The sequence below is a fragment of the Euprymna scolopes genome, chromosome 41, assembly GCF_053919585.1.
Source record: "Euprymna scolopes isolate OS-2025 chromosome 41, ASM5391958v1, whole genome shotgun sequence".
Taxonomy (NCBI): domain Eukaryota; kingdom Metazoa; phylum Mollusca; class Cephalopoda; order Sepiida; family Sepiolidae; genus Euprymna; species Euprymna scolopes.
Genome location: NC_136522.1, coordinates 70,378,274 through 70,405,095, shown reverse-complemented (window position 1 = coordinate 70,405,095; position 26,822 = coordinate 70,378,274). Strand labels below are relative to the sequence as shown.

At 32.9% G+C, this 26,822-nt stretch overlaps 1 protein-coding gene and 1 long non-coding RNA gene across 10 annotated transcripts in view; both read right to left on the bottom strand.

Annotated features, from left to right (window-relative positions):
• Positions 1-26,822, bottom strand: part of LOC145266610 (scavenger receptor cysteine-rich domain superfamily protein-like) — a 211,122-nt gene that overhangs the window by 82,559 nt on the left and 101,741 nt on the right. For 3 of the 9 annotated variants that reach the window (XM_080122506.1, XM_080122507.1, XM_080122508.1), the window contains one exon: positions 4,008-4,987. The exons of 2 other annotated variants lie outside the window; for them this stretch is intronic. In XM_080122506.1, the coding sequence (XP_079978632.1) occupies positions 4,956-4,987 (32 nt within the window). In that variant the 3' untranslated portion in view covers positions 4,008-4,955. Of the gene's footprint in view, positions 1-6; positions 688-954; positions 1,117-4,007; positions 4,988-26,822 lie in introns of those variants that run through there. 4 more of the 9 variants (XM_080122509.1, XM_080122510.1, XM_080122511.1 and 1 more) reach the window with 3 other exon arrangements.
• LOC145266609 (uncharacterized) lies at positions 20,728-25,204 on the bottom strand. The gene is made up of 2 exons (XR_013864765.1): positions 22,429-25,204; positions 20,728-20,788 (listed from the first exon to the last, which is right to left on the bottom strand). It is a non-coding gene; the product is annotated as an uncharacterized LOC145266609 (long non-coding RNA).

Sequence of the window (26,822 nt, the reverse complement as noted above, 5' to 3'; positions counted from 1 at the left end):
ACGCACATCATTTAATGTTATCAAGATGTACGGACATCTTTTAATGTTATGAAGATGTACGGACATCTTTTAATGTTATCAAGATGTACAGACATCTTTTAATGTTATCAAGATGTACGGACATCTTTTAATGTTATCAAGATGTACGGACATCTTTTAATGTTATCAAGATGTACAGACATCTTTTAATGTTATCAAGATGTACGGACATCTTTTAATGTTATCAAGATGTACGCACATCATTTAATGTTATCGTGTAAAGGTAAGTAACTCCGATTTTCTTCACAGATTACTTCACTTATGCCGACTCGAATTCTGTGTTGGTGTCCAGAGAGAGGAATGGTCTGGGCAAAGAAAAAGGGGGTGGCAGGAGGGGGGGGGGAAACGGCGAAAGAGAGAAGAATGGAAGTTATGTCATACGTTTGCCTAACGTTTGTCTAACGCTAAGTTTTAGTCCAGGGTTGTCTTCTTGCCTTATTAGCTTTTGCACGCACAGCAAAACATCACAGCTACATATTGACAAAATACGAATACTCAAGAGACAATTGAAATCCTATCGGCAATGGCATTGTTGCGAAATGCAAGGTCAAGCTTCTTATATATATATTTCTTTTTTTGTATGCGTGATAATAATCTGCTATTCCTGTGTTCCATCATTCTATTTATATCCAGAAAAAAAAAAAAAAACGTGCTTCAGGAATCAGCGTCAGTGTCTGGCGGAACGGATAAGCATATAAACGTTTTTGCATGAAAGCTATAGTAGTCAATGGGATAGGGTTCAGAATTGGCTTTATTTTGTTTTATAGATAGATTTCCATTTTTCTTTGCAAGATTTGGAGATGAAGGCTTTATAACCGCGGTAACACTCATTGCGGTTTCTTTAAGACTCGGTCCCGAGCTGCTCTTGGCCTTGGTGGGTGACGACCTAATAATATATAACAAAAATAAACTTACGTTCTCTGCAGACCCGCACGCATCGCTTGTAAGTCATAAAGTTGTTTCCGTTGCCGCCGCAACCGCTGTACTTAAACATAAAGCATCGATTTTTCTCAGCATTGTAATAGAAGCGTTTCCTACTATGCGTGCAATGCCCCACGGCCTTCTTCTGTTTACATCCTGAAAAGGGGAGATAGATAAAGTGAGAAATCTCACAAGGAGGAAAAAAAAATTATCTCGTGAGAGGGTAGCGGGAGGAGGAGGGGGAGGGTTCAGAACATTCATACATCTCCCCGGTTTATTTATTTTTTTTGTTTTGTTTTTTAATATTCTTGTTCACTACTCTAGATAAATTTAAATTTCTGCATGTCTGTACAGTCGAGGAAGCAGGCAGCAGGGAGGGAATTCTGAAAAATCCAGCGGTCCGATGAAAGAAGTCGCCAGTAGACGGCTTTTCGGCATTTAGATACCCTTACAGTGAAGGGGTGTGATTTTGTTGCTAAACAGGTTTGTTGAGGGTATGTACTAGCAGGAGTGGGCGGCATTGTCGAGGGCAACAGTGTAAAATATTTCTATTAAAAATTCTCTCTCTCTGTTTTCCACTTCCTCTCACCACCCTCTCTTTCTTTAAATTACTTGAGAAATTAGTCGCCATAAGGGGAAATAACTCGTTGAAAAACAAATCACAATTACTTCCCTTTAGGTAGTGATTGGAAAAACAACCCTCGCCCCGACGAAATTGACGACGGTTTGATACCAAACAATGAATCACTGTTCGAAAAATTAGATAATAGCAACCCGAGAAAACGCTGAGAAAAAAAAAATTGTGGGTGTTTGTTTCGTATTTTTTTTTTTTTTTTTTAGTTTTGCAGCAGTTCCAATAAGTTCTGGTATAATGCATAAATACATAAATTCTATAATTCTTTGTATTTTGTGCTCGAAATACAATCTTGATAATGGCGATACAATTATACGTAACTTGGCGTTTAAAAAATGTATTTACATCGTTGTTTTCTTTTTTGTTACACAATTCCTCCTAAACAGTTTTAATACTTTAAAATACTTTGAACATTTAAAACGCCTTTTGAAATATTTTGAACATTTATGAGACTTAGAAGAATTCAGGGTCTTAAAAGTATTGAAAATATTTTGAATATTTTAAGTATTCTGAATATTTTAAATACTTTGAATATATATTGAATATTTTAAGTATTTTGAATATTTTAAATACTTTGAATATACATTGAATATTTTAAGTATTTTGAATATTTTAAATACTTTGAATGTATTTTGAATATTTTAAGTATTTTGAATATTTTAAATACTTTGAATATACATTGAATGTTTTAAGTATTTTGAATATTTTAAATACTTCGAATATACATTGAATGTTTTAAGTATTTTGAATATTTTAAATACTTTGAATATACATTGAATATTTTAAGTATTTTGAATATTTTAAATACTTTGAATATACATTGAATGTTTTAAGTATTTTGAATATTTTAAATACTTAGAATATATTTTGAATATTTTAAGTATTTTGAATATTTTAAATACTTTGAATATATATTGAATATTTTAAGTATTTTGAATATTTTAAATACTTTGGATATATATTAAATATTTTAAGTATTTTGAATATTTTAAATACTTTGAATATACATTGAATATTTAAATACTTTGAATATATATTGAATATTTTAAGTATTTTGAATATTTTAAATACTTTGAATATACATTGAATATTTTAAATACTTTGAATATGCATTGAATATTTTAAATATTTTGAATATTTTAAATACTTTGAATATACATTGAATATTTTAAGTATTTGGAATATTTTAAATACTTTAAATATATATTGAATATTTTAAATATTTTGAATATTTTAAATACTTTGAATATATATTGAATATTTTAAATACTTTGAATATACATTGAATATTTTAAATATTTTGAATATTTTAAATACTTTGAATATACATTGAATATTTTAAATACTTTGAATATACATTGAATATTTTAAATATTTTGATTACTTGAACATTTGATATAATTTGAATATCTTAAATACCTTGAAAACTTGAATATATTGCAAAGTAGTATTCAAACTATTCGAAATATTTTGAACTTTTTTAATAATCTGAACATTTTTTTTTTTTATACTTACCTTATTGATCCAGACGCGCGCATCTACCCGTTGGATATAAAAATTATACTTTCTTCAAATTAAAATTCAAGTTTTTTTTTGTACCTTCCTGAAGAAGACTCAGATTAGAACATTTGAAACAATTACCTCAGTCAAAGCAACAACAACAACAACAACAAAATAAAACAAAGAAATTATTGTGAAGATTGTAAATGTAAAATAAAGTATGCGACTAAACAATTTTTCCGGCTGCTTACCATAAACTGCCGGAAGATGCCAACACGACCTTGCGCCAGGTTCTGGGTATGTACCCAAATTAAAAAATAAAAAAAATAAAAAAAACGTGAGGAAAGAATAATGCGAAGACAGTTTTTTTGTTTGTTTTTTTTTTTTTTTTAAATATGTTTAACTTTATTTAGGTATTCCAATTGTTCAACAGACAACTATATTTAGCAAACCAACGCACGGCGATATGGTTAAAAGAGTACATTCTACGAGTTCAAGATTTTTGGCTAATTGTTTTAATTTTTAAAGTTAAATCTCTGCTATGTCTCCGAATTTGTCAGATGACGCCACGGATAAAAGTGCTAGGTATAATCACTTCTAAGTGATAGTCTTCGGAGAAGGGGGGTGGTTGAAGGTTCCATCTTCATTACAGACGATGCTAATTAGGAATTATTTAAGTAGACCTCTATATCACTAGGCAACAATAAAACGAAGACTATTGGGTATTCATTGTTGAAGCTTGGTGGACAAGTCAGGCATAGACTTAAGTTTATTTTTTCCAAATATGGTTAGATTGAAGAAAGGATTGTTGATTTTATTAATAATACAAGGAGTGGCATTTTTAACGGGCCATTAAGATTAAAATGACAGTTCCAAACTATTATAACAAAATTATTTTTTGTAAACGAAAATAAATAAATAAATACATTTTATTCTGAAATAAAAAAAAAAAGTCATACCGTTTTATGTAAATTTCAACTAAAAGTAATGCTATCTACCTAATTGTCATATCGCAATTAATTAAATATTACTGGAATATTACATAAAAACAAGTATTTCTATGATTCAACGAAAAAACGATTTCGCCATGTTTGTTTGTAACATGTGACGTATATGACGTAAACACAAGGGAAATAACTACGGAATTGGCTAAAGTTTTTTTTTTCTTTTTTTAAGTTTTCAGAAATTAATTACCACCCTTGCTGCTATACGCGTCATTCGGTTTATTATGTAAGAACTTGCAAATTTCTTCAAAAAATTATTTTCATTAATAATTAATTTTCTACCTTATCGTTTTCAATAATTTTTGGGCATTTTCATTACTGCGAAATGACAATTAATTAGATACTATTCATTTTACTTGAAATCCAATATTTCAATTTTCAAATATCGTTATTATAACAAAGAAGAACCGTTTTCTGTTTTCTGGCTCATGTACGCAAATCAGTACATGGCTTTTACCTTTTTCAGCTAAATTTAGTTAAAATGGCGTCGGTTTTAGATAAAACTACACAATGGCATAAGCAGCGAATATATATATATATATATATATATATATATATATATATATATATATATATATATATATATAGATAGATAGATAGATAGATAGATATAAAACAGGAATGTCTTATTCTTTTAATGAGTTAGCAATCCTAGCATTATAAAATAACTTAGAATGTGTGTGCAGATATATATATATATATATGGTAAATAAAGTGTATATTATAAAGAAAGACAAAGGATGAAAATTAACCCCAAAAATGAACGCAGGTGTTGACAGTCCTTAATATTTGGAGCTGTTTCTGAATCAGGTTTAATGAAGCCGCGCGCATCAGATAAAAGGTCGTTCAAAATACAATCATCCCTTAGGCGTCGTTTTGTGGCTTGCATCTGAAATCATACAACATGTACTCAGTATATCTGCATTGGCTGGTTATCAAGACAAATACTGTATATACGAATATGAGGGAGTTTAGAAAGCGAGCGAATCCGAAGAATGGGCGATTCGAAGTCTGCAGCAAACGGTGTCAGATTAAAAAAAAAAAAATCGCATTATCAAGGTAAATATGTAGTTTAGCGGCGTAAATTATTCGACCAAAAAAAAATTAATAAAAACTATTTATTTTTATATAAAACACTTTAGTAGACCCTAAGGTCTATAAAACCAGAAAAAAAAATGTCATTCTTATCATTTTTTTCAACGTTTTTTATTAGATTAAATCTACGACATTCGGGGCTGCCGTATTTCTTTTAAAATTTGGCATTTCTAAGGTTTGACAGATTAACTTTTTTATGCTCTTTAATGGAACTGTGTTTTTGGCCGCCATATTTTTTTGTAATGAAATTTGGCCTTAAAACGGTAAAGGTACATTTTCAGATTAGGTCCACCTCCACCTCCACAATTTTCTTTTAAATGACGACTTTTATAAATTTTCGACTATGCTGAATGCGAAAATCGCATTGAAATTTTGCAGGAATAAGTAGTTATCGAGATATAGAAAGTTGTATTATGCACTGTATTCTTTGGTGGCCATCTTTTTCACACGCGTGCACGCTCGCCATAAACAAATCTACTCATCTATGACTGACACTGAACCCGCGTAAAAAAGATGGAGGTGGACCTAATCTGAAAAAAATACCAAGGTAAATCTGTCAAACCTTAGAAAGCCCAAATTTTCAAAACAAGATGGCGGCCTCGTATGTCGTACATTTAGTCTAATAAAAAAAATGTTGAAAAAAAATAATAAAAATGATTTTTTCTGGTTTTATTTCAGCCTTTGTATCTAATAATGTGTTTTATATAAAATACAAATAGTTTTTATAATTTTTTTTTGTCTGTCAAATAATTTACGCTGCTAAACTACACATTTACCATAATCAAATTGGCGTAATGGTTTTGTACAATTTTAATTTTTGTTGTTTTTTTTTTCAAGAAATAATATTTTAATATAAAAAATATCAATACAAAAAACATTGTATTCTATTTCTCTAAAAAATTAATTAAATCAATAAATATTTCATAAAGTACTATATTTTTTAAAAATACAAAAAACAATGAAACTATAAAAGGTATGTATACACTTTCGTTACCGTGCTGAAATAATGACGTTATTATTTTGAAAGCCATTTTTAACGTGGCGAGGGAAGACTGTTTTGTAACTATTCTGTGTTTCCACCTAACAATTAAATAATATTTTTCAAAAAAGATATCGTGATACTTGAATTTTACTTTAAAAACATATTTTAAAAAAGCGCGGTATCAAAAGTGTACAACTAGTCTATATTATTTTATTTATTATTTCATGCAAAAAAATGATGAAATATTATTTATTTTTTATTTCTTATTTGAATAAAAATGTACACATTTTTTTTTTTTTACATATTTTCTTTAACACCAATTTGATTATGTTTTTTCTAAAAAAAAAAAAAAAAAAAAAAAGGAAGTTCGATTTAGTAAGCAGAACAACTTCGATTTACTATTAAAATCATAAAAGATCTAAAAAAATGATTTACTATAAACAAAAGGTACTTGTACAGTTTAATCAAGACATTAAAAAAATGAAAATATTAAAAAAAAAAAAAAAGATTATATTGTACATACCCGTTATGAAATGAAGTTCTTCGGAAAATATGCGATTAATTTGATCAAATAGTTTTTATTTGTTGTTTTTTTTTTTTAGAGGAAAATAAAATTTTAACGAGATCGATCGTATAGTCGCCATTTGCCTATTTACAGATAAGACTAGGGGTTGCCTTTAAACGAAAAATTGATTAACAAAGGATAGAATGAAAAAAAAAAGGGATTTAAAAAGGACAAATAAACTCTTTAAAATAAGTGAAAAAGAACTACAATATTTATCTAGGTATTTTTTCTACCCATGTTCCAAAATAATTTCAGCAAATTTTGACAAACTTTAAGCGCTCATTGGAGTTATTTCCCCTGCTGGCCCCGCCTTCTCATCAGCGAAAAATCAAGATGAACGCTACTCGATAGATTTCATTTAAATTTGATTTTCCTCTGATAAAAAAAAAAAAAACCCTGATCAAATTAAGTGATTTTTTTTTATGAAAACTTTATTCCATAACAAGTACGTACAATATAATTTTTTTTCAATATTTTCATTTTTTTTTAATGTCTTGATTAAACTGTTCAAGTACCAAACAGAAAACTACTTGATCAATTTACGTGATTTTTGGAATATGAGGTTTCAATTTTTACTTTTTAAAAAGAAAAGACCAATGAAAAATATATTTTCAAATCTATATTCTAAAAATTCCAACATCAAAAAAAAAGCGCACACACGTACGCAACCAAACCAAAAACAGTAGTTTTTAGTAAGCACATAAAGCGCGCATACTTCCACCAACACCTTAGCCGTTAAAAAAAAAATAATTAAAAAAAAACGTAGAATGAAATAAAAATGAATATAGGTGCTTTTTTGTTATAAGAGTGAAAATCGAAAAATCGAAAAATCGAAAGTCGAAAATCGAAAGTCGAAAAATCGAAAGTCGAAAAACTGAATTCTCATTTTAAATCAATGTTACTTATTTGTCAATTTCAACTAAAACCGACGGTATCGACTTGTCATATCGCGATTTGTTAAATATATTTTTTTACACCACATCAAGGCCCGAAGGACACTCGAGGATAAGGGTAATCATTAATGGTGTAAATTGGGTAGAATTTGATTATCTATGGGGACGTTTCAACAAGAACTTGTTTACATTGGACTTGAAGGCTACCATGTTGCATTCAACAGGGAAGCAGGCCAGCGGAACAGTGTTCCACAGCGGGAAGTTCTGGGAAAGAAGTTTAACATAAGACGTACGTGCACTTTTCTGATTCATTGTTATCCGCCATTAATTGTAACAAGACAGACTACAGTTACTTCCCCTGGCTTCATGATGTTTATTTATGTATAATTTGAAATTACTCCGAAAACTATTTTGATTAATAAGTCATTTTTTTTTTTTTTTACTATATGGTTTTTCGTAATTTTGGACATGTTACTAATTTCGATACGATAGTTAATTAGACATTTTTTTTTTTCTTTAGGGAAATGCAATATTTCGATTTTCGTTCTCATTTCAAAGAACCACCTGATTAACAAACAAAGTTTGCAACAACCATTGACCTTTTCGTATATTCCGTACAATTGTCATTAAAATTGCGAAAAATTAAATAATAATAATAATAATAATAATAATAATAATAATAATAATAATAATAATAATAATAAACTGCAAACAGACTTAATTATTATTTACTTAGTTTATAAAAAAGCGTACATCATGCAAAGGAAAAAACGTAAAACTCCAGACTAGCGCAAGAGCGAAATAAAAAAAATAAAATACTACGAGACTTTAATAACATGATACGAACACAAAGGTCACAGTATACACGGTCGAAAAAAAAATGGATTTAAATATAAGCCGACAAACTATACACACAAAAATCCCGTTAAAACCTGGCGTCCTTTTGCTAGACTGGTGCAGGGGCGAAATGAAAAATAAAACATTGCGAAATGGACTTTAAAACAATGATACAAACATAACAGACACAGCGTACACGGCAGAAATAACAATGAATTTAAACATAAACTAATGAAATACACAGAAAAAAAAAACTTAAAATCTGGGAGCCTTCTGTCAGAATGATTCAGAGCGAAAGAAAAAATAAAACACTACGAGACTTTTAAAAAACGTGATATGAACATAAAGGTCACAGCATACACAGGCAACAAAAAAAAATAATGAATTTAAATGTAAGTCGATAAAATACACACAAAAAATCCCGTTAAAACCTGGCGTCCCTTTGCTAGAGTAATGCAGGGCCAAACGAAAAATAAAACACTACAAGACTTTTAAAAACATGATAGTCAAAATAACTAAAAACAATAGATTTAAACGTGAGATGCTAAAGTACATACACAAAAAAATACTACAATAAAAAATCTATATCTATTATATATATATAAAAGTGAACGCGTGTGTGTGGGGGGGGTACATTTTCCAACGCAGGGGCAATCACTGTCAATTTTAAGTCTACAGACTCGAAATTTGATATACAGGGTACTGAGATTTGGGAAAAATCTTTGTAATCCGTTTTCGGCCAGAAATTTGGCTGTTAAAGGGTTAAAGTTCAACGATTTGACCTTCGAGAACTCTACCAAACTCCTCCGCCAATTTTGGGTCTAAACACTTGAGACTTTAGATATAAGTTCCTTGGACATGGATCTAACTTAATAACTCGATTTGAGCACAAAACAATAAATGTTAAGGGGTCATAATAGGGGGTCAAATTTAAAAAAAATTGATCGCTTTTTTTTATTTTTATTTTTATTTTTTCGCCCAACATACACCTCCAAACACCCGGGCAACGCCAGGCTGAAATGCTAGTATAAAATAAAAATAACCGTTAAAATCCGATGCACTTTTTTGCCATACTGGTGCAAGGGAGAAACGAAAAATAAAACACTATGAAATGGACTTTAAAACCATGATAAAAACATAAAAGCCACAGCGTACACAACAGAAATAACAATGAATTTGAACATAAACTAATGAAATACATAGAAGAAAATTTAAAAAACCGATGACCTTCTTCGAGACTGGTTCAGAGCGAAACAACATTGGAGAGACCTGCTATCACTCAGTTCCTAAGAAAATTTAAATAAGTGATAAATCACTGGTTACACTTGATGCTAGAACTCCAAGTGAGTTACAATAATAAGAGAATAAAATTTTGAGGAGACCTGCTGTCACTCAACTCAAATATTGAGGAGACTTGCTGTCACTCCAATCCTAGGGAAAGCTACCAGTTGTTATCAGCAAAAAATGACTGGTAACACGCGATATTAGAACTCCAAGTGAGTTACAATAATAAGAGAATAAAACAGAGTGTATTCAAATATTGAGGAGACTTGCTGTCACTCAAATCCTAGGGAAAGCTACCAGTTGTTATCCGCAAGAAATGACTGGTAACACGCGATATTAGAACTCCAAGTGAGTTACAATAATAAGAGAATAAAACAGAGTGTATTCAGATATCGAGGAGACTTGCTGTCACTCAAATCCTAGGGAAAGCTACCAGTTGTTATCAGCAAGAAATGACTGGTAACACGCGATATTAGAACTCCAAGTGAGTTACAATAATAAGAGAATAAAACAGAGTGTATTCAAATATCGAGGAGACTTGCTGTCACTCAAATCCTAGGGAAAGCTACCAGTTTTTACTAGCAAGAAATCATTGGTAACACGCGATATTAGAACTCCAGGTGGGTTACAATAATAATAATAATAATTATTATAATGACATTGAGAACAGATAAAGAAAACAATTTATGGATAATACTTTGGCATCGGAATAGAAACTGACATGCGTCAGATATGATTGTGGTTGTATATAACTAAAAAACAGAAATGGGAGAGTGGTTAAACTTGTGCAGCCCACGAACAAATATCTTGAATGAATTATACTAAACCATCTAGACACATAATAAAGAACCCACTAGACTAATTCAGGATAAGTTTTATAGTCGCAGTGGTCAGCCATGGTCAGTCCGATTGAAGATTAAGAGAATTTCTCATGACAGGGCAAGGTCATCACAAGTTTCAATGTTCTAGTAGCCAAAGTGATTGGATTGAACAGATTCTAAACTATTAACAAGAATTCTGGTGAAAGAACTGATCCGCTCAAGTATCACCCCATTAGCCCCTTCCCTCTCTCCACCAAAATCTTTGAGCCCTTAATCAATCAACATTAGTCCGCCACCTCATAGACAATAAACTTTTATCCGACCGACAGTATGGTTGGTTGGTTGGTTGGTTTTTGTTTTACGGCATATCAACCCTTTTCGGGTTATTTAATGCCGAATCCAAAGATTTTGAAGAAAATTTTTTTTTAATAGAATATATTTGTTGTTTTCACGTCGGTTTCTATTTAACCCATAGTTGGGACCCTAACAGGTACTACCACTCCGAGTCAGAGTGGACCTGGGAGCAATGGTAATTAAAGGGTGGCTCCACACTCCCCAAAGCCCACAAGCTGGGGCCTCACCACTGGATATAGTTTAAGGTCATATCCAGGATCCCCATTGAGGGACTTTTACCCTCTGCAGGGGGGCAGTTGGCGTATTCTAATGCCCCACCGACAGGGCCACCGACAATATGGATTTAGGCAAACCCGTTTTAATGCAGATATCCTAACTGTAATCTATGAAAATCAAATCATATAGTATTGCTGGGCATATACTTAACATAATCAAATCCTTGATGGTCGTACATGCAGATGTGACACAAGGATCAATCCTTGATTTTTATAATTCCTGATATTCATAAATGACTTTCCTGATAAAATTGTCTTGGAGACAGGGATATTTGTTGAGGATACCACCTTCTGTAACAGACACGAGGGTAGAACTAATAAACACATATTGAAGAAAATAGCTAAAACTCCAATCTGTAGTGGAATGGCGCCGTAACTGTTTTTGTTTTTTTTTACATGGGAGTAACCACTTATCAAGGCCCGGAAGCCACTCGGGGATAAAGGTTATTGCATGTACAGTAGTCAATGGGATAAAATCGTAGTAATCATTAGTATTGGAGATTTGAAAAAAGTGTCTTACTTAAGGGGGCGGTTTATCAGGAATTTGTTTATGTTGGACTTGAAGACATCCAAGTTGTAGTCAGGTGGGGAACAAACTGTACTGAGATGCAGAAATTCAAGTGTAACGTAAACAGGCATCTCGCTACCCAACTCCCTAAATAGTATCCCTGCAAATCAGGTCCCAAATAGTAGCCCCTCACAACTAAGTGGCTCTGTGCTTTGTTTTGGGTTAAAAAAACATTTTTAAAAAAATGAAGCTTTGCTTATTACTTAGATATTTCTGATTACTGTTCTCATCTTATTTATCGAACTCGGGAATCTTTCTGTCAAACTCGGGAATCTGCAAGGAATTTCGATCAGAACACTTAATATCATCCACGGTGGTAGCTTGTTCTTTTTCTGTCACCCATGACCGAGTAGAAGTCCAAACTAATTCGCAATTGTATTTTGAGTGTTGCCCACGCTGATGATTGACTCCGCAATCATGGCGTAGTGGATAAAGTACTTGGTAAAATTTAGTTGTAAGTCACACTCTCATGGAGGTTGAAGGTTCAATTTGCAGTGCGGACGATACTTAAGATGCAGTTGCGAATTACGAGATGCCTTAAATAAGTTTCTAGACTTTTCTTTTTGAACAGGCATTTCAAATTGTTGTAGACTCTTGAAAATTCAGTATATAATTGCTATACATCTTATGAGGTAACTGACCAATTTTTATGATTTCAGGTTCAAATGCACAGCTACAGCAGGAAGTGGAATACATCTTACTAAAGCCTGATTATCACGGCTGGTGAATTTAAAAAATGCAATCTAGACAGGAGGACACTTTAAAATAACAATATGCAATAAAATTCCGTTTTAAACTGGGGAAAAAAATGCCGCAGAAACGGATGGAATGCTTCAAATTGTTTTGGGTCCATCTTGCATGAATCGAGCATCAGTTTTTAAGTGGCATAAGAAATTCAAGGGAGTCTGTGAGGGACGGTGAGAGGTGTGGGAGGAGTAAGGAAGTCAGAACACTAGAGTTGATTGGCCAAATAAAGAATTTCATGGATAAGGACAGTTCTGTTTCTATAAAGACAATAAGTGCACAGTTTGATGTCAGTGTGGGATTATTATTATTATTATTATTATTATTATTATTATTATTATTATTATTCGCAAAGAACTGAAGATGCAGAAAATTTGCACAAAGTTTGTCCCTAGGGTTCTCCATCCTTGTCATAGGCTATTTGACCAAGATGGGCACCAAGACACTTCCTCACCCTCCCTATAGTCCAAACCTTGCTCCCTGTGACTTTTTGCTATTCCCTAGTCTCAAGGAATACCTTAGAGGCTGTCGTTGGGAGACAATGGAGATGAAAGCGGCTGTGATGAGGGCCATCGACACGTTCACACAAGAGGACTTCTGAGGCCATCTAGAAGCTGTTGAAACAGCACAAGTGCATTGCAGTCGGAGGAGATTACTTCAAAGTGTATTATCAATAATAGTGGCCATACCAAAAAGTCTGGAAACTTATTGAAGGCATCATCATATTTAGGACTTCCACCCGGTTGTGGCTAACGGATTGACATTATGCTACCCGCGTGGATTAAATAAAAGGTTGCGTTCGAAATGCAGGTTCTTTTCATAGAAAGATTCCCAGGTGTGACAAGGTACACCTGACATTGTCAAAATAATCTGAATGATTCAAATAAAAAAGGATTAGGTTATTCATGGGTTGATAAAAACAATGAAAAATAAGAACTAAGTTGCTGAAGAAATTAGGTTTAGTGTTTGATGTACAATTGTTTTTAAAAATCTCTATTATATAAAAGGAACATTGTGTGTGTGTGTGTGTGTGTGTGTGTCTGAGTGTGTGTGAAAGAGAAAGAGAGAGAGTTCCCTATGGACTCGAAAACGACTGAGTTGATGTTTATGAAATTTCCCACAAAGATACTTTATGTGCTTGGTAGAGTTCTTGGACAGGTTTTGTATCGGAATGTCCTTGATGAGTATCGATAATTGATAATCGAAATAATCTGATGAAAGCAGAAACGGGCAATTTTGACCAAAGTTAACACCTTACACAGTCTAACACCACAAGTGCATTTGAGAAGTTTTAAACCGAAAGGCCCAGGATATAAAATCAACAGAAGGTTCTTTGATGTGACAGGGGCGCATACGAAATGAATGTTTATGTTTAAAGCAGAACTGAGCCATGATATTTGACTTTTTCATTTTAAACTTAAATTCAAGCCATTATCACTGCACAAGCAGTAAGGCCAGGCATATAACATCAACAGTAGGTTCTTTGATATGGCAGGGGCGCATTCAAAATGAATGTTTTGATTTAGAGCACAATTGAAGCATGGTACTTGACTTTTGCATACTAAACTTTATTTCAAGCCATTATATATAAAAAATAATTTTATAAAATTAACTGTAGGTTCTCTACAGTGCAATGTAGACAACAATGTATTGTTGACTAAGTCACTGTGGAGAGGCATGTGAAACTTCTTCCTGGTGCACTGCGATTGGTCCCCAACTAGAGCAGGTAATCAATCGATTTGATTTCGATGACAATAAAAATATTGGAGCGTAAAACATTCATTGATCATCATTCAATCCTGGGCAACGTCAGGTCACCCTGTTAGTAAATAAGTAAATCTTTTAAATCACAAAACAACTTAATATTTGTATACTAATGCAAAAAAAACAAAAAAAAGACAAGATAAAACTAGTCGATAATATAGGGGAGCCTTTTTAGGAGTTAATCGTCATTTATGAAGGCCATTAGAGGATAAGAGTGATAAACAGTAATGGTGGAAATTGATTATTCATGAGTAGAGCTCAACAAGAATTTGTTTGTGTTGGACTTGAAAACGACCATATCATAGTCAGCTGGGAAGCAGCTCCATGATTCCGGGTTTCATAGACGGCCAGCTCTAGGAAAGAATCCTTCACCAAGACAATGCACCATGTAACAAGTTGATCATAACGATTGTAGAAGCACATTTAATTACACTTTGAATTGTTTCCGCATCCACCCGATTCTCCAGATCTGACTCTCAGTGACTACTGGGTGTTTGCGGGCCCCAACAGAAAGAATATTCTAGGAAAAGCGATTTGGCTGCATTGGTTCCATAAAAGGTGGATCAAATTATTAGAGAAACTTTGAAATCTGTATAACACCCTTGATGTAGGCTATTTTGACGAATAAAGTTGTATAATGAGTCATGGGGCATACAATCATGCAGCACATATACATATATATATATATATATATATATATATATATATATATATATATATGTATGTATATATATATATATATGTAAAATTATGTTGGCCAGATTTTAAAATTTGTGCCCAGATAGCACTGAAACTGACAAATAAAACTTTGATTCTGATTCACCAATTTTCATTTGTTGTTATTTTGCTAAAAAATTGTTGTTTTTTTTTAAATATAGGGTGTCCCAATATTTGGAATCAAATCTCCCCTTGCTGTTTTAGGGAAATGTATACAGGGTGTACCAATAAAATGCATACACTCTTTAAATGACGATAAAACCAATATTTATTATAGGAAAAAGTTGCATACATCACGATACTGTGAACAAATATAGAAACCAGCTAATTATCGAAAGTGTTCAATTATTGGCCATTGTGGTCCATGAACAGCTGACAACGCTCACTGATTGAATCGAAAACATTCTTAATCAGTTCAATTGGTATGTTGACACATCTTCTTCCAATGGTTGCTTTCGACTCATTCATTGTAGCTCGTTTTGTGGTGTGAATCGTGTGTTTAATATGCTCTCAATATCGCCCTCCAAAAAGAGAAAAATCCAGGGGGGGGGGGTCAAATCCAGTGAGCATGGACAGTACTCGATACTTCCTCTTCGTCCTAACTATCTGTTTCGCAGGTGACTATCAATATATGTTCTTACGTCATGATGATAGTGGGGAAGTGCTCTATCCTGCTGGAATTGCCATTCTTTATTCCTAAGCATCTCTTGGGAATGTGGCATAGCGTATTCATGTAGCAAGTTGAGATAATTTAAAGAGTGTATACATTTTATTGGGACACCCTGTATAAATAATCCTGACCAGAAGCTTGTTAATATGTAGAAATTCTTAAACAATGACCTTAAAAGAAAAATCAAAAAAAGGGAAATAAATGTTATTCTTTTAGTAGTTGAGTTAGCATTTGATTCTGAATAGTCAACTGCCATTTGTTATTGTTGTATCATGTTATTTGCAATACCCTAACGATTTTTGCTATCATTTATTTTGAAAAAAAAAGAGGGGGGGGTAATTTACGTCATAATGATTCCATCTTTGGATGCTTCTAGAAAAAAGGATCACGCTACACAAGTTCTAGGGAAGCACAGGGATGTAATTCTTATTCAAAACACATTCACGTCTCTTTAGCTCCTTTTATATATATCAGTTCCCCTGGAACATTACAAAGTTTAGCTTTCTTTTTTCTAAGCTTAAGTTTTAACATTTTTACAACAGTATTATGAAATTATGTCGCCAGGATTTTAAAAGTTAGACCTAAATAGTATTTAAACTGACAAATAAATAAACAAAGCCTTGATTCTGATGCACCAACTTTAATTTGTTACTGTTGGAGCATGTTATTTTGCTAAAAATTGTTTTGATAAAATACATAATCCCGCTTGGAAGTTTATTCATATGTAGAAATTCTTAAATAATTACCTTAAAAGAAAAATCAAATAAGGGGAATAAGTGTTATTCTTCTCAGGCATGGGTATAGACCATATTACTATCAAAATGCGTACAAGTAGTAGTAGTAGTAGTAGTAGTAGTAGTAGTAGTAAGATGAGTAGGAGGAGGAGGACATGCTGACACACCAGCTCTTATTAGATTACCGAAGTTAAGCGATGTGAAGCCTAATCAATACCAGATGACTGACCATTTGGAAATACCAGGCGCTGTATGTAGGATGACGTTGATAACTCCCTGCAGAAGCTGCAAAAACCTAACAGGGATATACAAGTGACTGGGGACTGCTTGTAAATTTGATATTTCCATGAAACTTCCTTCGAAGGAGGAAGCCTGTTCAACCCACCTAGGGTGAGTGTTGCTTTGAGGACCCATGGCATGACGGTAACGTATTAGGTAAAATTCAACTCTAAGTGGCATTCTTCTGGAAGTTGAAGGTTCAATCTTCAGTGCAGGCTATACAAAAAATTACTTTGGACTTTTTACCTGGTCATGGCTGACGGAATGAGAACATGCTAGTCCCATGGTTTATTTTAGTATATCGTTTCTATGTTAACACCAAAATCAATTACTGTCGTTTAAATCAATAATACCATCTTGAAATACTGCATATGGTGTGTTGTCTCAAATAGCCTCTGACAACCAAGTCCAGCTCCTGGCCTTTTCACTTTTAATAAGCCTGGCAAAACTGTTTATACACACTGGGACAAAGAGCAGAAGTGGTCCTCTCGCGCCTTAAACCGGTCATTTCAGGCAGGTGAGGCTTGTCGGTTTTGGATGGCAGCTCAACTAGGAGAAGGCAACTCTGATTCAAAACCTTTGCTGCCTTGCGGGATTACCCTATCAAGGGAAAGGTTAAGGGAGTAAACTTGGTCAGAAAAATCTGGAGACGAAGTCCTTAAGGTAGCCTGACGTTGTGTTGTTATCACCGGCAACTCCTGGCTTTAACTGCACTGTTACAGTACAGTCAAAAGTCCTTTAGACATCTATTTGATGGTCTCATTTGTATAACTATTCTTTTAATAGTTTATAATAAATTAATATTTGGTATTATTCATTTATAATTTTATTGTCCTATTTATATATATATATATATATATATATATATATATATATATAGATATAGATATATATAGATATAGATAGATAGATAGATAGATAGATAGATAGATAGATAGATATAAAACAGGAATGTCTTATTCTTTTAATGAGAGTTAGCAATTCTAGCATTATAAAATAAAGTTGGCCGGATTTTAAAATTAAGAAAGCAAACTTTGATTCTGACTATCCAATTTTCATTTGTTATTGTTGTACCATGTTATTTGCAATCGACTAAAGCACTTTGCTATAACTTATTTAAAAAAAAACAGGCAGTATAATTGATTTCATAACTGCAGGTTTGTGAATTACCTAACAATATTAGGGGTTAAATAAACACAATTAGGCTCTCCCCCCGCTCTCTCTCTTTCTCTCTCTCTCTCTCTCTCTCTCTCTCTCTCTCTCTATATATATATATATATATATATATATATATATATATATATATATATATATATATATTAAGTAAGATGATTGATAATTTATAATTAAAATTAAAAATCAATATCATAAGGAAGAACAAATAAAATCAATAAATTTTATGCATTGACGATGATACGTACGACTTTTAGAAGGCGAACAATTAAAAGATACATCTGCCTTACTTAAATATACTAGGTTTATTTTAGTGCCTTTAGTTTCCCCCCACCCACCCACCCAATATTTTTGCTGATGAGGAGACTTTGTTATCAAAAACTATATGATAAAATTATTGTCCAAGACTCAATGTCTATCACAATAAAAACATCGTTTCCGAAACGATCGTACAATTTATTGATTTTGTTTGTTCTGCCTTATGAAACCGATTTTTAATTTTTGATTTTAATTATAAATTATCAATCATCTTACTTAATATTAAAATAGCTCTAGGATATATATATATGCCTATCGATCTTATTATATATCTACATTACAACGAGCACTGTTTTCTTTTATTTTAATTGTATTATTGAATGCACTAATACATTAAAATATACTCTGCTCTTTAGACTCTTCTTCTAATCCCCAAAGTATATATATATATATATATATATATATATATATATATATATATATATATATATATATATATATATATATATATAATAAATACGTATGTATGCGTTTCTCACCTCTACATGACTCACACAGAATTTTAAGGTTCTCATGTACTTGTTGTCTCCTTGTTTCTAATAGCTACATTGGTTTTAAAATCACTACCTGTCACACAGCCTCAACATGTCTTAAGCTAAACATTTTGGTTTCGATTCTCGGTGGTGGCGCAAGAGTCATTTTTTTTAAAATCATTACTATATATTAGGTCCAATATAATATAATAATAAATATGAAATCTGCATTAATCAAAATATCGTATTTAAGCGTATTTTACGACCGGGCAATGCTGTGTGGCCTGCTAGTAAAATATATATTCATGCATCTCTTTGCCTATATATTTCTCTTTCTTTTTCTCTCTATCTCTCTCATATTTATGCCACGAGGGAAGCTGTTGACAGTTGTTGAAGCTAGACGAGTATTTGTTGCAAATGCTTTGCAGAGGGGGAGCATAGACTGGAGCTCAGTCGAGTACGTACCATGAAAATAAGGATAGAGTATTGATAGACATCTCTTCTGTGAGAAAGAGGAAATAGAAAGGCGAAAAAAGGTGCTTGCTCACTAGATTTCGAAGACGGTTTTGTACCCTTGTGGCATGATGATAAAGAGGCACTTTAAGGCTCTATATTCAGAGGCCTTGTACCCGACTCACCTTGTTCTCGACTGAATACAAGTACTATCATGAAGCATGTTTTTTGTCCAACCCGGAGATCGACAAATCATTTATAAAGTCGAGTCGAGTTCCGAAGTTACTGCTGAAAGGTCAAACCTTCATCCAAGATTTGAAAAACCATCAACCTGTATCTTCCTTTTCATCTCTCTCTCTCTCTCTCTCTCTCTCTCTCTCTCTCTCTCTCTCGCCATTAGCCCTGAAATATTAAGTGATGTGCTGGATAATACCCTGGGGCAGAGAGCACATGAGTGTGGAAATGAAAATGGTGGTACATTTTTCATAACTAAAATTAGACCTTGTGAAAAACATACCCTAGATTAAGTTGTGGAAATAAAATTAGAATAAGTAGACTATGATATCTTACTATATCTCAAAAAAATCACAGAGAGTCTCATCTTACCTACATACGAAAATTGGTAAGCATAACTTAAATATCGAGGAAGTTAATCAAATTTAAAATTCGTCAGCTTCTTTTGGGACATCCTGTAAATATATATATATATATATATATATATATATATATATATATATATATATATATATATATATATATATATATATATATATATATTGGGGAAGTGGTATTATCCACTGGAGAGCCATGTATTAAACAGCTGTCTTGTTTTTAAATTTAATAAAAAACCCTCAAAATTTGCTGACGAGGAGACCTTGCTTATCAAAAAACTATATGTAATAATTATTGTCCGTAACTTGATGTCTACCACAATAAAAACACTGTTTTCCGAAACGATCGTACAAATAATTGATTTTGTTGTTGTTCCTTCTTATGAAACGGATTTTTAATTTAATTATAATTTGATTTTTAAATTTTAAATTATCAATCACATTACTAAATATATATATATATATATATATATATATATATATATATATATGAAAAGAGAAAACCTTAACTAACATTGTGCACATAGAAAACGGGGATCATATATATATATATATATATATATATATATATATATATATATATATATATATATATATATATATATATATATATGATCCCCGTTTTCTATGTGCACAATTTTAGTTAAGGTTTTCTCTTTTCATCCTTATGTAGTTAAATTCTGTTTTAAAATTGAAGACTTTTGCGAAATGGGCTTATGCAAATGAATTCTCTTTAGTCATTATAAACATTTTAAAAGTCGGATTATGTAGGTGCTAAGTCTGCGATAGGTTAAAGTTAATATTTTTGTTTTCCATCCGGGAATTTAAACTGCATTCTTTATTTTTATTTTTGCATTCTTTTTATTCAAAGCTTCTTTAGACTATATATATATATATATATATATATATATATATATATATATATATATATTTATATATATATATATATATATTTATATATATATATATATATTTATATATATATATATATATATATATATATATTAAAATGTGTCTTCAATTGTTAAAATAAAAGAATTTCTGTTTTTATTAGAAAATGTTTTGTGCATTTTATACAACCTGGAGATCAACAGATCGGGGTTTGTTTTACTGTACACATACATTCGAAAAAGTTGTCAAAAACAAATATATAACAAATAAATGTCATCAAAGGCAAGGTAAGTTACTTTTCTACCAAACTGGATAAATATTTAGTGCTTTTATTTAATGTAACATGTTTATTCGGTTCGAAAAACATACAATGTTTATTGGTATATATGAAAAAGACAAATGGCGGCGTGCTCGCTATTGATTTTGGGAAAATGAATTTAAGCTAAAATAAATATACAAAATACTGTTAGAAACCTACTACCGTGACATAGGCTGACATATTTTTAGTGGATTTCTAACAGTATTTTGTACAATGTTTTAGTTTGAACTCATTTTCCCAAACTTAACGAATCCAACAGACATCTCGCCGCCATTTGTCTTTTCCAAATATATCGATAAACACTATGATTTTTGAACCGAATAAACATTTTACATTAAATAAAAACACTAAAACACTAAAAACTTATCCAGTTAGGTAGAAGAGTAACTTATCTTGCCTTTGACAACATTTATTTGTTATATATTTGTTTTTTGACAACTTTTTCGAATCTATGTGTATAGTAAAACATACCCACAGATTGTTTGTAAAGTCGAGTGCTCGAAATTACTGCTGGAATATCAAACCTTCCTGGCCAACACCAGGATTCAAAATACAAACGAAATTTCAGTCTCTTTGTTTTTAATATCTATCTATCTATCTATCTATCTATCCCTCTTTCTCTCTCTTTTTCTTCCTCTTGTTGCGGTTCCCACCAAAAGAAACCGCTCATCAAAAAAAAAAGGATCCCAATTCAAAATGTAATAACCACACCTAGCGATCCTTCAACAAGTACTTCGACGTAAATAATTATCCCATGGAACTACGAATTGCACAATTCCCTCAGGAATAATATTCACAACTTTCCCAGCTTCAATTTGATACGACACATGAATATAAACCTCAAACAGATGACTTCCTACAGCACTTTAAAGACACAAAAACAAACACAAATCAAGACGAAAAACGCCGACCAGCGTTGCAAAGTCACAATGTCTACAACTACATCCGCCGGACGAATATAAATACAGTGGGGTTTTTTTCAACAAGCAGTCAGTCGCGTACTTCTACTGGGGTGGTCACTGAAATGTGGTGTCTGCTCAGATGCTGCACTCAAATTAATTGTCCCCAGTCAATGGAGGGGGGACCCTCCTGTACAATATATATATATATATATATATATATATATATATATATATATATATATATATATATACATATATATACATATATATATACATATATATATATATATATATATATATATATATATTGTATATATATATATATATATATATATATATATATATATATATATATATAGTATTGGACAAAGACAAATTTTAATTAGTACTATTTAAATTAACTATTTAATTTCAGTTCCTTCCTAAGGAATAAAATATTAAGCAAAATTAATTAGCAGATCGTAATATGTTAGCAAAGTTTATATGAAACTATGGTAGATTTAGGAAGTAATAGTGGAACATCTAAATAGAATTTAAGATGTAGATTACTACTAAGGCACTTTTATTTTTGCAGAATTCCCTTTTGAGGGGAGCTGGTTATCTCCCACATTAAACCGACCTTGTGTCACATTTTGTTTCGTGGGAAACAAATAAATAACCAGTCGTAACCCAAACCCCTTGATTTAAGGAACGTGTTATCGTCTATGTTCTACCATTTATTCCCCTGGGGGAGACGGTTGCCGTGTTCAAGACGTAACAGTCATTCCAGAAACGTCCCCATGACACGAATATGACAAGTTATTCTCCCCAACAAACGATTGGGTCATAGACAAGCAACTGTTGAACAAATCCACCGTCAAAGCCTCAACAAAATGTGTATGGCACTTGGTGTCAGTCATAGTCCCCATTCGAGAGACAATGAAGGGTGCTTGTACGTTTAATTAGGAGACATTAGTCACATTCAATGCTGCCAAGACTAAGCTTGTTTCCTTCAATAATTACAAGAAACCACCTCTACCACCAATAGCTATGGCTAAAGATACATTACCTGAAAGTACTCCCTTCAAACTCCTCAGCCTAACGTTCACAGGGAACATGAGATGGAACAGATAAATTGAGAGCATTGCTAAGGCCGCCGCGAAGAAGGTGGGCTCTCTCTACCATGCTAGAAGGCTACTTTCGCCTGAAAGTATCCTGTACCTCTATAAGGCCACCATTCGCTCATGTACGGAGTACTGTTGTCACATTTGGGCTGCTGCGTCTGCTACCAGTCTTTTACTTTCAGACAGGGTTCAAAAGAGAGTTGCCAACCTGATAGGTTCTGAACTGTCATCTAAGCTTCAACCTCTGTCCCATCGACGAAATATTGTTGCATCTCTTTGCCTGTTTTACAAGTATTTTAATGGTGACTGCTCCGACAAACTACAAGCACTTGTATCCCCTCGATGTAAAGACAAACCCGCATCAAAATCTCATGTAAATACCCTAAAAAAAAGAAGCAGCAAAATTCCACCCCTAGATCAGTAGTGATCCCTAAATGCAAGAAAGCGTTCTACTCTAATAGTTTCTTCCCAGAACTGCTAGACTTTGGAACTCTCTCTCGGGAATCTGCTTTCCCAACTGTACTGACATGCAGAAGTTCAAATGTAATGTGTACAGACATCTTGTTGCGCAGTTTCCTACATAGTATCCCAGCAACTTATGTCCCCGATAGCCCCCTACATCAAAGTGGCACTGTGCATTGTTTGGGGTGAAAATGGAATTTAAAAAAAAAACAAGTGGTGCACATTATCCAACTACACCTATTCCGAGTCGTCACTGTATGGCTCCAGTAGCAAAGAGAAATCCAGGATTGCTAGAAACAATGGCACGATAAGTGGAAGCACATACAGCACCTGGTATTCCCAAATGGTCACCCATTTTAGTATTGACTAAGCTCAACGTTGCTTAACTTTGCCAGTATTTAATTCATTATCGTTCATGGTCCTTTTTATAGGACCATAAGGATAATTAACAATATTTCATCAATATTTTTTTTTCAGAGATATCTATAGTTAATTATAAAGATTGGGGTGTCTTTCAAATATTACATCTACTGCCTGATGTGTATTGTCAGTTTTCAGCATAAAATGTAAACGTTTAGATTGGAACAATGTAATTATTTTCCTCTTGTTACCCAAATAAATATTTTTTGGTAAAAAAAAAAACAACAACAGTAGGCACCGCGGGTGGAAATAGGTGTTGTTAAAAAAAAAAAAAAAGTTGTAGTAGGCAGGCAGGCTCGAACCCGTAACGCGAAGGAGGTGCCCAGCGTGCCCGGATGTGGATAGGTAGTGTAGTAAGGAACCCCGGTGGGGGAAGGTGTCACAAAAAAAGTGGTTGTAGTGGGGATTCCAGGCATTGCCCGGGTGTGTGTAGTAAAGAACCCCAGGGGAGGCTGTAAAAAAATGGTAGTAGCGGTTGGGGGGGGGGGGGGGAATCAAAACAACAATAGACAGCCCGGGTGGAGAGGGGTTTTAAAAAAAAAATGGTCTTAGGTAGGCAGGCTCGAACCCGTAACGCAAAGGAGGAAAAAAAAAACACTGACATCTTAGCCGATGTCTCCATTATGCAACCGGAAGTTGCAAACGTCGAAATTTAGAATAGTCAATCGAAAAAGGAATGATGACTTGCAAAAATGGAGACGCAAAAACCGATTCCTTCTTGTAAAAAAACTGGCCAGTTTAGAGTGAAGGAGTTAATGTTTTGGGCCAATTTTTTTTATATTTGTCGTCCGGAAGATCGAGCTTTAAAATACTGGTTTGGTCAGGATCCGACACGTCTGTCAGAAGTTTTTGGCAGACATACAAACACACACACATACACACACACACACACGCACACACACACACACACACACACACACACACATTTTCCTTTTATGCCGCTTTTTTTGCCGCTAAAAGACAAAATGTGTGTGTGTTTGTATGTCTGCCAAAAACATTTGACATACACGACGGATCCTCACAAGATCAGTATCATTTTGAAGTTCAATACTTCAGACGGCAAATATTAAAAAAAAATGGCCAAAAACATTCCTTCCTTCACCCTCAATGCGGCCGTTTTTTACCAGGAGAAGTCGCTTTTTTTCGCCGACATTTTTGCAAGTCATTGTCTCCGTTGGATTGACTACGCTTCTTTTCAACGTTTTCGACTTCCGGTTGTGCGATGGGGACATCAGCTAAGACGTTAAGTTTTTTGTTTCCTTTTTTCACGTTATGCCTAATGCCACTTTCTTTTTGACACCGCTCTCCACCCAGGCTGCCTACTGTTGTTCCCCCCCCCTTCACGCTGCTATCACTTTTTTTACACCCCCTCCGGGGTTCCTTATTACCCCACCCACACACACTCGGGCAATGCCGGCTACAAAATAAAAATAAAAACTATATTTCCCTAAAAAGGAACAGTGGGAGATATACAAACAGAAAATAAGAGAAAAATAAAGCAGAATTTTATAGAAAGTGATCGGTGACTTAAATATATATAAAATGAATATAAAATAAAATAAAAAACTATATTTCTTTTTAAAGGACGGTGGAAGAGTGGTTAAGAGAAAAAAAAAACACTTATAGAAACAGATTTCTTTACAAAAATTCTCTGTCTATACAACTCAACTAGTATATATTAGTGGCTGATTTAAAACCAAACTGTTAATTCCACACCATATTATGGGAAACCTAACACGTCAGGCTTTTTAACTAGTTGATAATAAGTTTTGTTTTAATTCATTTTAATTCATTGTAAAACCGGACAAATCCCAATGAAAATAACCATCACTTAATGATATCAATTCATAACTAATCTATACCGTTATACAGGGGCGTGCAATAAGTAATGCCCCGGACCCACTTCCCATGGCAGTAGAGCAACGAAACTTGGCACAGTTATTAGTCTTTCTCTACATAGGAACCACCCAGAGTTATGCATTTCTCCCATCGTTTGATGCAGCTCTGGATACCGTTTTTGTAGAACACCTCAGGTTGGTCCTCCAACCACGACGTGACTTGAGAAATCAAGGCTGCATCATCTGGGAAACGCTTTCCTTTCAAAAACAACTTCATGGCTGAGAAGAGGTGAAAGTCAGAGGGTGCAAGGTCAGGAGTAACGATATCAATTTACTGACGAATTTAGTAAAGTTCTGCAGGCTTCAAATTTATCATTATTATCTTGAACGTGTTTTGTTTTGTTTTTTTTTGTTTTGTTTTTTTCCTGTCTTCTGAAAAAATAATTTGGGTTTAATTTTAAATTGAAATCTATACTGCTGGAATGTATTTGTTTAAATAAGACAAAATCTTTAAAAAGTTTTGAGAAATTGGCATAATTAATTACAAGCAATTTTGTATGAATATATACTAGATTACCTAATAGGCAATAAAATGATTATATCTTCTAAGACATCAATATCACTACGTTTCCCCATTGAAGAAAAAGCTAATTCTACTCTTATATATAAGTCACTTTGTGTTAACGTGATGTCCTTCCTCACATGGTCTGAAACGTATATAAAATAAAAATGAAAAAAAAACTGTATTTTTTAAATTATAATATCTGATCAATAAACGAAAACAAAACGGCAAAATATATATTGGACGACGAAAGTTTCAGATGCAAAATGTCCAGAGATTAAATCAACCTCGCAAGAACCAAACAAACATCAAAACACGAGACTTATATAGACAAAACAAAACAAATTAGTTTCGAACTGAATCAAAAAGCGATTAAAAATTAAAAATAAATTGAGTTTTTTTTTTTTTTAAGAAGACTTCAAAATCAAGTGCAGATACGGAACCATCTAATGTTAGAATGGACAATAGGTTTCAAAGCTTCATCTGCCTATGAAGCACAGCCTTGGAAAATTCTAATTTCGACAAAGAATTCAAATGCAAAGCAAGCGCAGTTTATTGGAAAAGCCGACATGTTTCCATCCGAAGGAAATAATAAGCATAAATTAAAATGTATCCCT